This window comes from Mustelus asterias, chromosome 9 (genome assembly GCF_964213995.1).
Source record: "Mustelus asterias chromosome 9, sMusAst1.hap1.1, whole genome shotgun sequence".
NCBI classification, from domain to species: Eukaryota; Metazoa; Chordata; class Chondrichthyes; order Carcharhiniformes; family Triakidae; genus Mustelus; species Mustelus asterias.
The window spans coordinates 63,611,298-63,625,614 of NC_135809.1; the positions used below are offsets into that span (position 1 = coordinate 63,611,298).

The following is a 14,317-nucleotide window of genomic DNA, read 5'->3' on the forward strand; positions in this document are numbered from 1 at the left end:
ATTTTAAACACATTATAGTACAACGCAAAAAAATCATTGATTAATTTGTTCGGCCCTTTTTAAATTCTTCAATTAATATGCCTTCTCTGCGTACTATATAAAACATACAGCTTTATCCATAAAAACTCCGACATGAAGGGAAGCCCGCCGTGGGTCCAATTTGAAGCATACCTGTTGCATAGCTAGTTCCATTTCATCCTTCTTGCTCACCCTGCCGACTTGAGTGCCTTCCTGCTGCTTTTTGACCTCACGAAGTCGGTCTGAGCCACTGAATCGGCTGAGCAGGCCCAGGCACTGCCGCTGGCAGTCACAAAAATAGTAAGGCAGAAATATTGAAACATTTCATTGTCACTGAACATTTAATGAGTTTCTCAGCAATATGTGACAATACTTTCCAAATAGTCCTGCGTTTGATTGTTCTTGTAAAATTGATTTGAAAAGTGCAAAAGAATTAAGCACACTTTCAAACTAAACACCCTTAAACCTCAGGAAGGACATACTGGCTAATTGGAAGGGTGGAACCAGGGCTGGTGACTAGAGCCAGAGTGGGGGATTACTGAAAAACAAGCTCAGCTTGTATTCACATCAGCTCTCTCAGTGATGTTGTTTAACACCAAGGCACCCTGATTAAAACGGACAGTAAAGGGCCTAGCACTAATGTGCAGGAGTACTCTGAGCGCTTGATTAGAGGAAGTATCATTAAACATGCAGTCAGCACTCACACTCTTAACAGGACTTAAACAATTCAGTTCAACTTGGATTGATGTTCCAGCAGTGGTTCCTAGGTTATATCCTAATCTGAGCAAACTGAGCGGTAGGGGAACCACAATTAGCCCCACAGCTTTAAAGCGTGGCTACTATAGGAAATTACAGCAATTGTTTGTACACAAAAAGATCCCCAAATCAGCAGTGAAATGCAATGACTAGTTAATCCGACAATAGCTGATGCTAGTTAAAGGGGGAATGTTTGGCAGCACACTGGGAGATCCCCACTGCTTTCTTTCTTCAAACAGCGATCTGGGATCCTTCATATACACTCCCCAACATCAAAGTGAGCAGCAAGGGTCTCAGAACTAAAGGTCAGTATTGCATTGGGGCGTCATTCTGGGGGATTCAGAATCAGAGTGCTACCAAATGATGGCAAAGAGCCATCAATGTGTTTTAAGTGCACATGTCCCAATGTGGCACAAAAATAGAGGGAGGGGGAAAGGAAGTTCCAAGGAGAGAGGCAAGTATATTAAAATACAAACTCAAATACCTGGAAACGTCCAATATGACCTTGAAATTCCATTAGAGTACCACTATTGCCTTGCAGTTCTATCCCATTTAACACATCTGAAAAATATACATTACAACCAGCAATATCATTGAACAGTACAATTACAATTACAAAACTCTTCCCCCCTTAAATTTCCTTCCGTCCTATATTTGAGGAGGCCATTCAGCCCATCAAGTCTGTACCCCCCCTCCCCCCACCAAAAAAGCACTCTGGCCCACTCTGCCACCCTATCCCCGTAACTCCGCACATTGATCACGATCAATCCACCTAACCTACACATCGTTGGACTATGTGAAGAAACCCCTGCAGACAGGGGGAGAACATGCAAACTCCACACAGTCATCCAAGGCCGGAATCAAACCCGGGTCCCTGGTCAGTGAGGCAGCTGTGCTAACCACTGATGTGGTAATATTGATAAGGGGTCAAAACATTTCACTCCTCTTCATGTAGTGCCACAGGAACTAGGACTATAAACAGAAAAGCTCAAGTCACAGGTATAGAAAATCAGTCTGTCATGCAAGATGCAAAATTGTGCTGTTGCATGGTTCATATAAGAGTTGTCTGAATAATCAGGAGGGTACCTTCACATTGTAAGTCACAGTTCCAGAACTATGCTTTGGTATGATTTGTGTAGATCCCATCCTATAAGGCAATTCCAGGAAAAGGAATCATCACAGCTAGGGGTGACCTTGTCTACAGCCAATGTCCATATATTTACTTACCAGTCGGGACCACTGGATAGCCATCAGGAACAGGAACCCAACCTAATTTTTTTCCAAGGCAGCCAAGGCTACCTTCGTGATGTGCTGAGTATCTCCCTGCATTTTCTATTTTTTATTTGTAACTTCCTACTCTCTAACCCAGCAAATGAGCTGGAAGAGAGCTGCAGACAGAACTCGGCTGGAGAGAAGGCATATAGATTTAATTAAAGTTCCAACTCATTATCCAGTGGTGCCTAGAAGAGAGTGAGCACTTTTCTGACAGGGTAGGAATGAGGAAACTCTCTGCTCAGGTCTGCTAAATCTATTTTCGGATCTCAATCTCAAATCTCACTAGTCTCTGGTGAAAATCAATCAGTTTAGCACAGGTTAGAAATCAAACCAGGGACTTCTGGTCCAGTAAGTGATAACTTTATCAAGAGCTGACATTAAGCAGCGAGAATATAGAATATGAAAGCCAAAGTACACCCATAGAGGGAAAATGAACAGACAACCCACAGTATTATTATGGTGCAGAAGGAGGCTATTTGGCCCATCGTGTCAGCACTAGCTCTCCAAACAAGCAACCCTTCCCCATGGGTGAAAGCATTGGGCCAAGAAAGATTTGTGCATTACCGTTCCTTACCTGGTAAAGCTGCTTTGCTTATGATACCAGTCAAAAGTGCCAGCTCCTGCAGGGACCCTGCAGTTACCTGCTGGCAGCGTAGGATAGCTTGGATGGGGTCTGAATGGGCAATTAGGAACTGCAGTACCTGCAGAGAAAATCACCATTATAATCAGATGGGAATAAGAAATAAAGACTTACATTTATGTAGCACCATTCATGACTTCAGGGCACCACCTTAAAGTAAATGAAGCACTTTTGAACAGTAGTTACGGTTGTGGCGAGGGAACTGCAGCCAATCTGCACACAGCCAGTTTCCACAAACAGCAACATGATAATCACCAGGTAAGCTCATGTTATTGAGAGAGAAGCATTGGCCAAAACACTGGGGAAATATTTGCTCTTATTTGACAAATAGTGCCAGGGAATCTTGTACACCCACCTAAATGATTGCAATTTCAACAGCAGAACAATTCTCACTGGTGTGTCAGCTTAAGATCCCGTACTCCTGTTTTGGAATAAGATTTCAGCCCATGATCTTCCAAGGTCCAATAAACTGAGCCATGGCTGATAGTCAATTCAGCTAAAGATTTCATTTTGGTTCAGCTACTATTGGACCACACAACAGACAATATTTTACCTGGGTTCGGGATTTGATCCCACTCTAGTCTGCTCCTGAACATTATAAAGAATTCCTGTGGAAATATTTCCTCTTTTCGAGGAGGAAGTGCAAATCACTGACAGACCAAGTGCAGCTGGAACTGAACTCCAGTTCCCCAGTAAGCCTGTATTTTAAACACACTTTTTAAACAGATAGTTTTATGAAGATTTATTATTGTCTTTGGTGGGTGTTTTGCGCTGCACTTTTAGCATCAAATGCAACTCAGTACTCTGGAGTCTCAACAGATTTTTCTTCCAGCAGTGTCAGTTCCGTTCTCCAGGACTACTTCCACAGCCGGCATGCTTCATCCAGACAGCTCTGCAGCGAGTACCTCCTTGGCCTCCCTTTCTCAAGAGACAATAAGATGCTCACCAATGGGTCACTAGAGCGGCCTCTCCTGGGCATGAGAACCCCTTCTCAGCCTTGTTTGTGGGGTGCAGAGGAGTGCAAAGCACAACACCTGGCACCAGTTTGGCTGCAGCTCCCAGAATATGCTCCATTGAAGGGCACATACATACATACATACACCATGGCCAATCCACTTAACCTATGCATCTTTGGACTGTGGGAGTAAACCAGAGCACCAGGATGAAAACCAAGGCAGACACGGGTGGAGCACGCAAACTCCACAGTCACCTAAGGCCAGAATCGACCCGGGGTCCCTGAAGCTGTGATGCCACTGTGTTGCAATGTGCACCAGCGAGATATTATATCATTATATTATGCAAGAATCTGGGACAAGAGAGTTAACCTTGTACAAAAACAGAAAATGCTGGAAAATCTCAGCAGGTCTGATAGCATCTGTGGAGACAGAATAGAGCCAACGTTTCAGGTCTGGATGACCCTTCGTCAGAGCTAAGGGCAAAGAAAATCAGAAAAGATTTATACTGTGAGGGTGGGGGAGGAGGCTGTAATATGGCAAAGGGAATGTAAATAAGGATGAAGACGACTGAGAGAGGTGCTAAAAGTGTCCATTAAGTGATCAGAATGTGTGAATGGCAGAACAGAGGTTGAGGCAGTTGCCCTGAAAGGGGGGGGGGGGGGAGAGAGAGAGAGAGAGAGAGAGAGAGAGAGAGAGAGAGGAGGCAAGAAGGAGGGCAAGAATGAAGAAGTGGAAAAATGGAAGTGAGAAAGAAGGGTGATAAAAATGGACGAACGAGATGAAAAGAAGAAATGGAATGACATAAAATAAATGGAAATGGGTGAAGGTGGAGGAGAGAGTTCATGCCCTGAAATTGTTCAACTCAATGTTCAGTCCAGAAAGCTGTAAAGTGCCCCGTCGGAAGGTGAGATGCTGTTCCTCCAGTTTGCGTTGGGGTTCACCAGAACATTGCAAAAGGTCAAGGACAGGAGAGCAGGGTGGTGTGTTGAAGTGGCAAGCGATAGGAAAGTCTGGGTCCTGTTTGTGGATGGACTGAAAGTGCTCTGCAAAACAGGTCACCCAGTCTGCGTTTGGTCTCTCCGATCTCTGGTAGACCACATTAGTAGCAGTGAATGCAATAGACCAGATTGAAGGAGGTGCATGTGAAGCACTGCTTCACCTGAATGGAGTGATTAGGCCCTGGGATGATGAACAGTGAGGAGGTAAAAGGGCAGGTGTTGCACCTTCTAGGATTGCATGGGATGGAGCCGTGGGCAGGGGGGTGAGGTGTTGAGTGTGATGGAGGAGCGGACCAGGGTGTCCCGGAGAGAATGGTCCCTGTGAAATGCTGACAGGAGGAGTGATGGGGGAGATGTGTTGAATAGTGGCATCATACTGGAGTTGGTGGAAATGGTGGAGGATGATCTTTTGAATGCGGAGGCTGGTGGGGTGAAAAGTGAAGACAAGGGGGACACTATCCTGGTTCTGGGAGGGAGGGGAGCGGGTGAGAGCAGTGGCCCGGGGATAGGTTGGACGTGGTTGAGTGCCCTGTCAACCACAGTGGGTGGCAAACCACAATAGAGGAAGAAGAAAGACATACTGACAGCGCTATTTTGGAAAGTGGCATAATCAGAACAGATGCGGCAGAGGCAAAGGAACTGAGAGAATGGGATGGAGTCCTTACAGGATGTGCGGTGTGAACAGCTGTAGTAAGGTAGTTGTGGGAGTCAGTGGGCTTTTAATGGATACTGGTGGACAGTTTATCACCAGAAATTTTATTCATTGGTGGGAGATGGCGTCACTAGCTGGCCAGCATTTATTGCCCATCCCTATTTGCCCTTGAACTGAGTGGCTTGCTGGGCCATTTCAGAGGGCAGTTGAGAGTCAACCACCTTGCTGTGGCTCTGGAATCACATATAGGCCAGACAAGGGAAGGACAGCAGTTTTCCTTCCCTAAAGGACATTAGTGAACCAGATGGGTTTTTTCCGACAATCGACAATGGTTTTCATGGTCATCAGCAGATTCTTAATTCCAAATATTTTTTATTGAATTCAAATTCCACCATCTGGCATGGTCCCCAGAATATTAGCTGAATTTCTGCATTAATAGTCTAGCAATAAAAGTACTAGGCCATTGCCTCCCCTATAAAGGAGACAGAGAGGTCAAGGAAGGGAAAAATATGTCAGAGATGGACCATGTGAAGGTAATTGGGGGTGGGGGGGGAGGAGGAGGAGGAGGAGGAGAAGAGAGGAGAGGAGGAGCAGTGCGTAGGTGGAAATCAGAAGCAAAATTGATAAATTTTTCCAGGTCCACACAAGAGCACGAAGTGGCACAGAAATAGTCAATGTACCAATAAAGGAGTTGTGGGAGGGGTCAGGAGTAGGACAGGGAATGCTCCACATAACCCATAAAGAGACAGGCATAACCGGGACTGAGTTAACCTTGTGCTTTTTTGGAGGATTTAGCATAGCCCTGCACTTAAGTGTAATGTTGATCAGGAAGTGTAATGTTGATCAGGAAGGAGGAGTCATTTCTGGTGTAGTTACCTGTCCTTCAGCCAGCTGATTTTGCCCAATGCTGGAGGTTAGTATAACCTGACAAAGTCGAAGAGCTGGGAGCAGAATCTGGTGATATCGCTCTACAGGGGCTGGGATAAATCCTGATGGATCTCTTATACAAAACATACTGTAAAAGAAGGAAAATACACCATAAAAATAGCAACTCCCTAAAAGAACAGGTGAAGAAAACACATGTAGCATATCTAACTGACAGAGCAGAGAACAGAGGGAGAACTTTTATACAAAGTACGCCCATCTTGTACAATGAAGATCATTGTGACTGACTTCTTCAAAATGGTTTTAATCCCAAACTCATACAGTGATCTTTCAGATTCAAGGTCTCTCAGTACAAGCTCTAACCCTTAATGTCACAAAAGTGTCCTTTCTTGCAGCCATTCACATGAAAGGATATTCAGCTGGCAGCACAGTTTACCCAGAATGGGGCAGCCCCAAGAGTGGCTCCAAGGTAGGTCTGATGTCAGGAGCCGAATGCAGACACTCCTGGTCTGACAGATTGACCTGTTCCTCCCAGCTTTGATACTCAGGGGTCGGCCCATCGAGTCTGCACCGACCACAATCCCACCCAGACCGTATCCCCATAACCCTATGTGTTTACGCTAGTTAGTGTTGGGGCGGCTAAGGGGCAATTTAGCATGGCCAATCCACCTAACCCGCATATCTTTGGACTGTGGGAGGAAACTGGAGCACCCGGAGGAAACCCACGCAGACACGGGGAGAATGTGCTAACTCCACACAGACAGTGACCCAAGCCGGCAATCGAACCCGGGTCCCTGGAACTGTGAGGCAGCAGCGCTAACCATTGTGCCACCGTGCCACCCCGGTCTTGGTCTTCTTGCCAATTGTGACAGCACAGAATTTCAGAATTGTTATAGCACAGGGGAGGGCCGTTCAGCCCATTGTACCTGCATCAGGTCTCCGAATTAGCAATTCACCCAGTGTCATTCCCTTACTCTCTCCCTGTAGCTACACACATCCTTCCTTTCCAGATAACAATTTACCCTGCCTCGACCACACTCTCAGATAGCACACTCCGGGTCTTAAGCACTCACTGTTTGAAAACATTTCTGCTCATGTTGTCATTGCTTCTTTTTCCAATTACTTGGAATCTGTGTCCTTTCACTCTCGACCCTTCTATTAATAGGAACTGTTTCTCCCTATCTATTTTGTCCAGGTTGCTTATGGTTTTGAATACCGAGAATCAAATCTCCTCTCAACCTTTATTTCACCAAGAGAAACAGTCCCAACTTCTCAATTCTATCTACAAAACTGAAGTTCCTCATCTCTGGAACTACTCTCAAGAATCTTTCTAAAGGTTTGGCACCCAGAACTGCAGGCACTACTCTCGTTGATGCCAAACTAATGTTTTATACAAGTTTATTATCTTCTTGCTTTATCGTACTCTATGCCCCAGCGGCATGGTGGCACAGTGGCTAGCACTGCTGCCTCACAACACCAGGGGCCCAGGTTCAATTCCCAGCCTCGGGTCACCGTCTGTGTGGATTTTCTCCGGGTGCTCCAGTTTCCTCCCACAGTCCAAAGATTTGCAGGTTAAGTGGATTGGCCATGCTAAATTGACCTAGTGTCAGGGGATTAGCAGGGTAAACGTGTGGGGTTACAGGAATTGGGCCTGGGTGGGATTGTGGTCGGTGCACTCGATGGGCCGAATGGCCTTCTTCTGCACTGTAGGGATTCTACGATTCTAATAAAACAAAGGAACCATGATGCTTTATTAACCACTCTCTCAACCTGTCCTGCCATTGTCAATGATTTATGTACATATACACCCAGGTACCATTGCTCATGCACCCATTTTAGAGTTGTACCCTTTAATTTTGTACTAGTTCTCCATGATTTTTCTCTCAAAATGAATTACTTCATACTTTAATGCAGTGAACTCCATCTGCCACCTGTCTGCCCCTTTAGTTCTACACTCTCCTCCTCACAATTCACAATGCTTCCAATTTTCATATCATCTGCACACTTTGAACTTATGTCTTCTGCGGAAAAGAAAAAAAATCCCAACACTGACCCCTGGGGAACTCCATTACAAACCTTCCTCCAGGCCAAAAACCATTCATTAATCACCAATTGCTGTTTCCTGTCACTCAGCTAATTTTGCATCCATGTTGTGACTTTTATTCCAAGAGCCCAAAGATGTGCGGGGTAGGTTGATTGGCCGTGCTAAAATTGCCCCTTAGTGTCCGGGGATGCGTAGATTAGAGGGATTAGCGGGTAAAATATGTAGGGATATGGGGGTAGGGCCTGGGTGGGATTGTGGTCGGTGCAGACTCGATGGGCCGAATGGCCTCTTTCTGTACTGTAGGGTTTCTATGATTTCTATGAGCTATAACTTCGTTCAGAAGTTTGTTGTCCGTCATTCTATCAAATGCCATTTTGGAAGTCCAAGTACATCGCACCAACAGCACTGCCCCAACCAAACACCTCTGTTACCTCTTCAAAGAACTTCCAGCAAACTGACTGAGATCAGCCATCTACAGACAGGCCAGAAATTAACCAGGGACCTGATGGACTGCATAACAGAATATCACATGCATAACACCCTATTAACCCACTAAGAAATTGGATCAGCAACCTCCATTTGTTTCTGAGGCAATAATGAATTATTGTGATGAGCCAAATTTTTCCTCTCATTTTGTTTTACATACAAGTATTAATCAATGCAAAAAACTAAACACCAGGACTCAGCCCAGAACCCATATCCTCCGGTGACTATTTACCCCGACATTTCTGAACTTGGAAAGAGCCAGCTCCTTCCCAGCCCAACCCGAATGCACTGCTGCTCACTCTCACAAACTGTTACATGAAGAAAATGCTGTGCACTTTGCTGACTCTATCAGAACTTATTACCTGTGTGAATCCGTTTCAGGTCGGTGATCGTAGACCTGGCATTGGGACAGGTGCACAATAGCGCCTGCTGTCAGAAGCTCCAAGGCTCCCACCTGGACTTTAGCCACTCTCGTCAAGAAGGCCTGATGAATATGTTTAACAGGAAAAAATATAGTCAATAAAAACAAATAGTTGCAAGGTAAAATGTTTGTCTGGTGTTAGAAATCAAGTTAACAGAGTGTGTAGAAATAACAGACAAAAGACACTAACTGGCAACTTTTATGGCTATGTTTCTAACCTGCAGCATGCAACATTCAGACTAAAACATTCAAATATACAATGTAGACTTTGTTACAGATAAATCTCCTCACTCAACCAATTACTCCAAATTACAGTTCCTAATCAAGTGTGCAATAAGTAGGCATTTATGAATTGTATATGTTAAAGTGGTCCAACTTATCCTCTTTCCCAGAGTGTTGTAGTGGTCACCGAGCACAACATCAGAGAGAATGATTATGCTACTAATTACTGTAATAATCTAGGAAACAGGAGTTCAGATCCTAGCGTAGTAGTTTGAGAATTTCAATGCAGTTTTTAAAAGTCCGAGAAATAAAAAGCCCACATCAGTTCAAGTGACCATAAAGCTGATGAACTGCTGAACCCCCACTGAATACCTATTACCAGCCCCACACACTAGGTCCTGCGTTTATCAACCTGCCTGCCCCAAGACAGAATTTAAAGAGCACAGACAGCAGAGGTTCACAAAATGAACGACAGGACATGCAATCCACTGCCCAACTTAAAACTACCTGTCTGCTGGAATCTTACTGTAGAATGTTGTGGGTTCCCTAAATCACTGACAACAAGGACTTCCAACAAAGGTAGTTTATTCCTGAGCTCAACAGCTATATACAACACTGTGCTCTGCTTGTTCTCCTGGGGATAACTCCTGCGCGCGCTCCTGCCATGTTACTCTTTTGTAGTCACATTGGGCCCAATTTTACCATCAAGTTGTGCCCGTTTTCGGGCATGAAAACTTGGTAAAGTTGGCGTGAGGCGAGTAGCACGATCCGCGCCCGCCTCCTCATTTACCACCCCATTCACCCGTCCAGATTCAGCGTGAAACATACATGGGTCACAAAGGCACAATTTGGGCGCTCCAGCTTCTGAGGAGTCCAGTGGCTCTCTGCTTCAGATCAGTGTGGGGGTGGGGGAGGGTGGGTCAGATGACTCTCTGACTCAGATCAGTTGGGGGGGGGGGGGCACTGCCACTCTGCGTGTGATCGGTGTGTGTGGGGGGGAAGGAGTGTGGCGTCCACTGCCACTCTGCACAGTTGGAGGCGTCGATCGGAACTGCAGGGGATGCCTGAGAACGGGTCTAAAAGTTGGATCTGAAACACTCCCAGTTTCAAGTCTGCTCAGCACTTAGAATGAAAATGGTAAAATAGGGCCCATCATCATGTTCTCACGTGACTATTTGGTCTACATCTTCCCCGTTTAGTTTAGACATGTGGTGGCATGAGACACAAGAGTGTGCGCAATAAGGAACTATGCACAGACTACTGTGGGACATACAATTAAACAAACTGTGAATGCATAACTATTTACACAGGAGTCTGCATGTCTACTGGTGCAGGGGGCTGGTGCCACAGGCCGGATGACTGAAATCTGTTGGTGCTGGTTCTGATATTTGCAGAAAGTGATGGTGGTTGCCTCCATGGTGGGCACCGTCTGAGGCTACCACATTACCGTTCGGTTGTGGGGCATTATTGTGTACCACTGCTAACTAGTCATGGCCACATGCGGTCTGAACTTTCACCATTTGACCAGGTGTTAGACAGCCAAGCCTGTGGGTATTTCAATCATAATGTATTTTGCTTTTCAATCTGTACTGCAGGAGGGCATCATTCACGTTAGTTTCAAGTTTAGGCTGCAGCAGAGTATTGGTAGTAGGAATCATGGTCCTAGTACGCCTGGAAAAGTTGTGTTAATGAGGGCAGGACCCGCTGTGTTAGATTGGGCAGGCTGTGGAGTGCAGCATAGTTGTTTGTGCAATCCTGTACATATTTCTCTAGAAGTTGCTTGGCCAAGTGAACCACCCATTCTGCCAAATAATTTGACTGTGTATATGGAGGTCAGCTCGTGATATGCTCCAATTCCCATGTGTGTGCAAAGTTGCGAAATTCAGAAGAGACGAATTGGCGAGCATTGTCTGTTTTGAGTGATGCCATTTATGGCAAAGTGATTCTTGAGCTTCATGATTATTGTTTTATTTGTCGTTTTTGGCAAGTAGTCAAGTTCAAACTACCCAGAATATGAATCGACTAAGTATAAATGTTGTTTACCATCCACTCGAAGATGTCAGCTGCTGCAAATGAGTACAGGAGGTCTGACACCTTGTGTAAATGCAGTGGTTCCTTTGCTTGATGTGATTTGAGTGCATTGCACAATGCGCATCTGGCAATTTCCCTTTCCATGTCTGTGTACATGGAAGACCTGTACAGTGGTTCCTTGGCCCCAACCCAAGGTACCCATGGTGCAGTACCTCCGGAGGGCAGAAGGGATGACAAATTATATGTCCTACATATTCGCCCACCCTGTATGGTCAATTCCTCTCTGATGGCAAAGAATGTGCAAAACTCATGGGGAAGTTCCCTTGAGGATTCTGGCCAGACCCTCTTGTTGATATCATGCATGTGATGTCTGCCCGTAAGGCCTGTTTGAATTCCTAAATCCAACAGGAGGACAACACTTCTATTGCCATAAGGTGTATGTCTTCCTCACAGTCTATCTGGTCTTTAATGGGTTAGAAGGATTAGGGGAGGGCATCAGTCAGGTACAGCTCCTTACCCTGTTTGTAGATAACACTGATGTTGAAGTGTTGCAACTTTAAACATCATGCATTGCGGTCGTGCAGATGAAGTGTGGAGAGGCTTCTTTAAGATATGAGTGGCTGGTGATCTATTTCAACAGTTTCAGGATGACCACGTCTGAAGTCATGTAATTTCTGACAGGTGAAGACTAAAGCAAGAAGTTCCTTTTTGATCTGCGCACAGTGAGTCTCGGTGTCAGTGAGGTCCCTTGGTCCAAAGGCTATTGGTTCTGCCATTCTGGATGCAGACTGCACCAAGTCCATGCTGGGAGCCGTCTCCTGATACAAGTAAGGGTGCTCAAATATCAAATTATTGTAATACTGGTGGGGGCTGCGAGTGCTTGTTTGAATTTGCTGAATATCGCTGTGTGATGCTCCTGTCAACATCATTCGACATCCTGGTAGAGAAGTTGACGAAAAGGTCCAGTGACCTTACTATAACACAGGATAAACTTAGAAAGAAAAGTTGTCATACCAAGAAAGTGTTGTAGTGTGCGCTTGTCTGTAGATTGCCATTTGTCGTATAGCCATTGTGTTGACTGGGTTGGGCTTTACACCATCAGCTGTAAGTAAATGGCCCACATAAGCAACCTGGTTGACCCTGAATCTGCAATTCACAGGGTTAAGTATTAATTGGATGGTCCTAATTCTGTCAAGGATGAGATGAAGACGTGCATCATGTTCTTGCATAGTATGATCCCAAATGTCATTGACAATAATGTCACAAATTTGGCCTGCAAAGAGCTGTTTCATGTACTGCAGGAATACCTCACTGCCCCAGATCCCACAGGGCATACGAAAAAACAATATCTGCCTACTGGAGACATGAATATGGTTAGTTTCGAGGACTCCTGATCTAACAGGGTCTGCGAGAAGCCGCATTTTAGCGTTGGGCATGTCTGCTATCATCTGTTTCACTGTCTTCATACGATGATGAGATCTGAGCAGCGCTTTGTTCAAGTGCACCGGGTCAATTCTTATCCTTACCGTGCCATGTTTTATATTGAGGTCTACCTTTTCCTGCTCTGTCTGGAAAACAAATGACTTCTTGAGTTTTTCAACAGCCTGAGGGCCAGTGAGGTTTAATAGGGTAAAAGTCTGTATCTCTTTTGACTTGGAGTGTGCAGCACTGCAACAAATATTTTTCTTTCTGGAGCTTTTCCCAATTACCCACAATATTTTCATCAAAGACAAGTGGGTTGATGCGACCAAGTCCTTTTGCCATATTGCCAACTCCTGATACCATGAAGAATGTTGTGGGTTCCCTAAATCACCGACAACAAGGACTTTCAGCAAAGGTAGTTTACTCCAGAGATCAACGACTATATATGATAAAAGCAAATTACTGAATATACTGGAATCAGAAACAAAAGCAGAAAATGCTGCAAAATCTCAATAGGTCTGACAACATCTGTGGAGAGAGAACAGGACTATATACAACACTGCGCTCTGCCCATGCTCTTGTGGATAACGCCCACCTCCTGTCTCACGACCCCTTTTGTAGCTACATCATTACGTTTTCATGCGACCAGTCGACACTTACCTTAATTCTCGATAAAATGTTTGAATAATAAACCTGATACTAAGACTGAAATAGTAGATTACGTCCTCGTTACGTCTCCCATTTGCTGTTTCTTATTCAGCCAATTGGTATCAATAAGCCACAGGGAATGGAGGAAGCTAATATGCTTGATTTGTGTGACATGGTCTACTGATACTTGAATGGCTCCAGCAGTTTCCACTACAGGAAATACCTGTACCAACTCATACTTCAATCGAGTGCTGAATGAAAGGTTTGTAATCTAGAATCGTACTGTGTCCATTTCTCACTGTTAACGGACATTCCAAATAGCTGGGAACAATTCAATCCCTTACAAACCCAATGAAATGGGCCCAAAATGGCAAAATGTACCTACTGATTAAAGCTGAAGTGAAAATAATAATCTAAACCTGGAGTAGAAAAGGAGTTCCTTAATGCAATTGTTTCCTAGTTTGATGAATACCCTTTAAATTTCACCCCCTCAAGAAGCAGATACACGTGCGCACGTACACATACCATTTTGGATTCATAAAGGAACAAGGCTTTCAATAATGGGGGCTTGGGACTGAGCATGCTCTGAAGTGTGGCGTCATCCTGGGTCAGGCTATCTGTCAGTGCTTTCAGGTACCCGGTGTTGATGAGAAAGTAGAGCCACTGGTTGTGTTGGTCAATAGCCACAATCCGGTCCATCACCGCCAGTGCCAGCATCTGAAACGGGAAAATCAATTTACTGGAGTGTCATACTGGATGAGAGACAGGGGAGGCAGTGATATTGTCATTGCTTGAGTAATCCAGAGCCCCAGGGTAATGTTCTGGGGTCCCGGGTTCAAATCCCACCATGGCAGATGAAGAAG

At 45.0% G+C, this 14,317-nt stretch overlaps 1 protein-coding gene across 2 annotated transcripts in view; it reads right to left on the reverse strand.

Annotated features, from left to right (window-relative positions):
- Positions 1–14,317, reverse strand: part of nup205 (nucleoporin 205) — a 131,922-nt gene that overhangs the window by 11,799 nt on the left and 105,806 nt on the right. For both annotated transcript variants that reach the window (XM_078220266.1, XM_078220265.1), the window contains exons 32-37: positions 13,980–14,171; positions 9,073–9,194; positions 6,172–6,310; positions 2,624–2,750; positions 1,259–1,335; positions 172–300 (exon numbers count right to left, since the gene is read on the reverse strand). In XM_078220266.1, the coding sequence (XP_078076392.1) occupies positions 172–300; positions 1,259–1,335; positions 2,624–2,750; positions 6,172–6,310; positions 9,073–9,194; positions 13,980–14,171 (786 nt within the window). The remainder of the gene's footprint in view (positions 1–171; positions 301–1,258; positions 1,336–2,623; positions 2,751–6,171; positions 6,311–9,072; positions 9,195–13,979; positions 14,172–14,317) is intronic.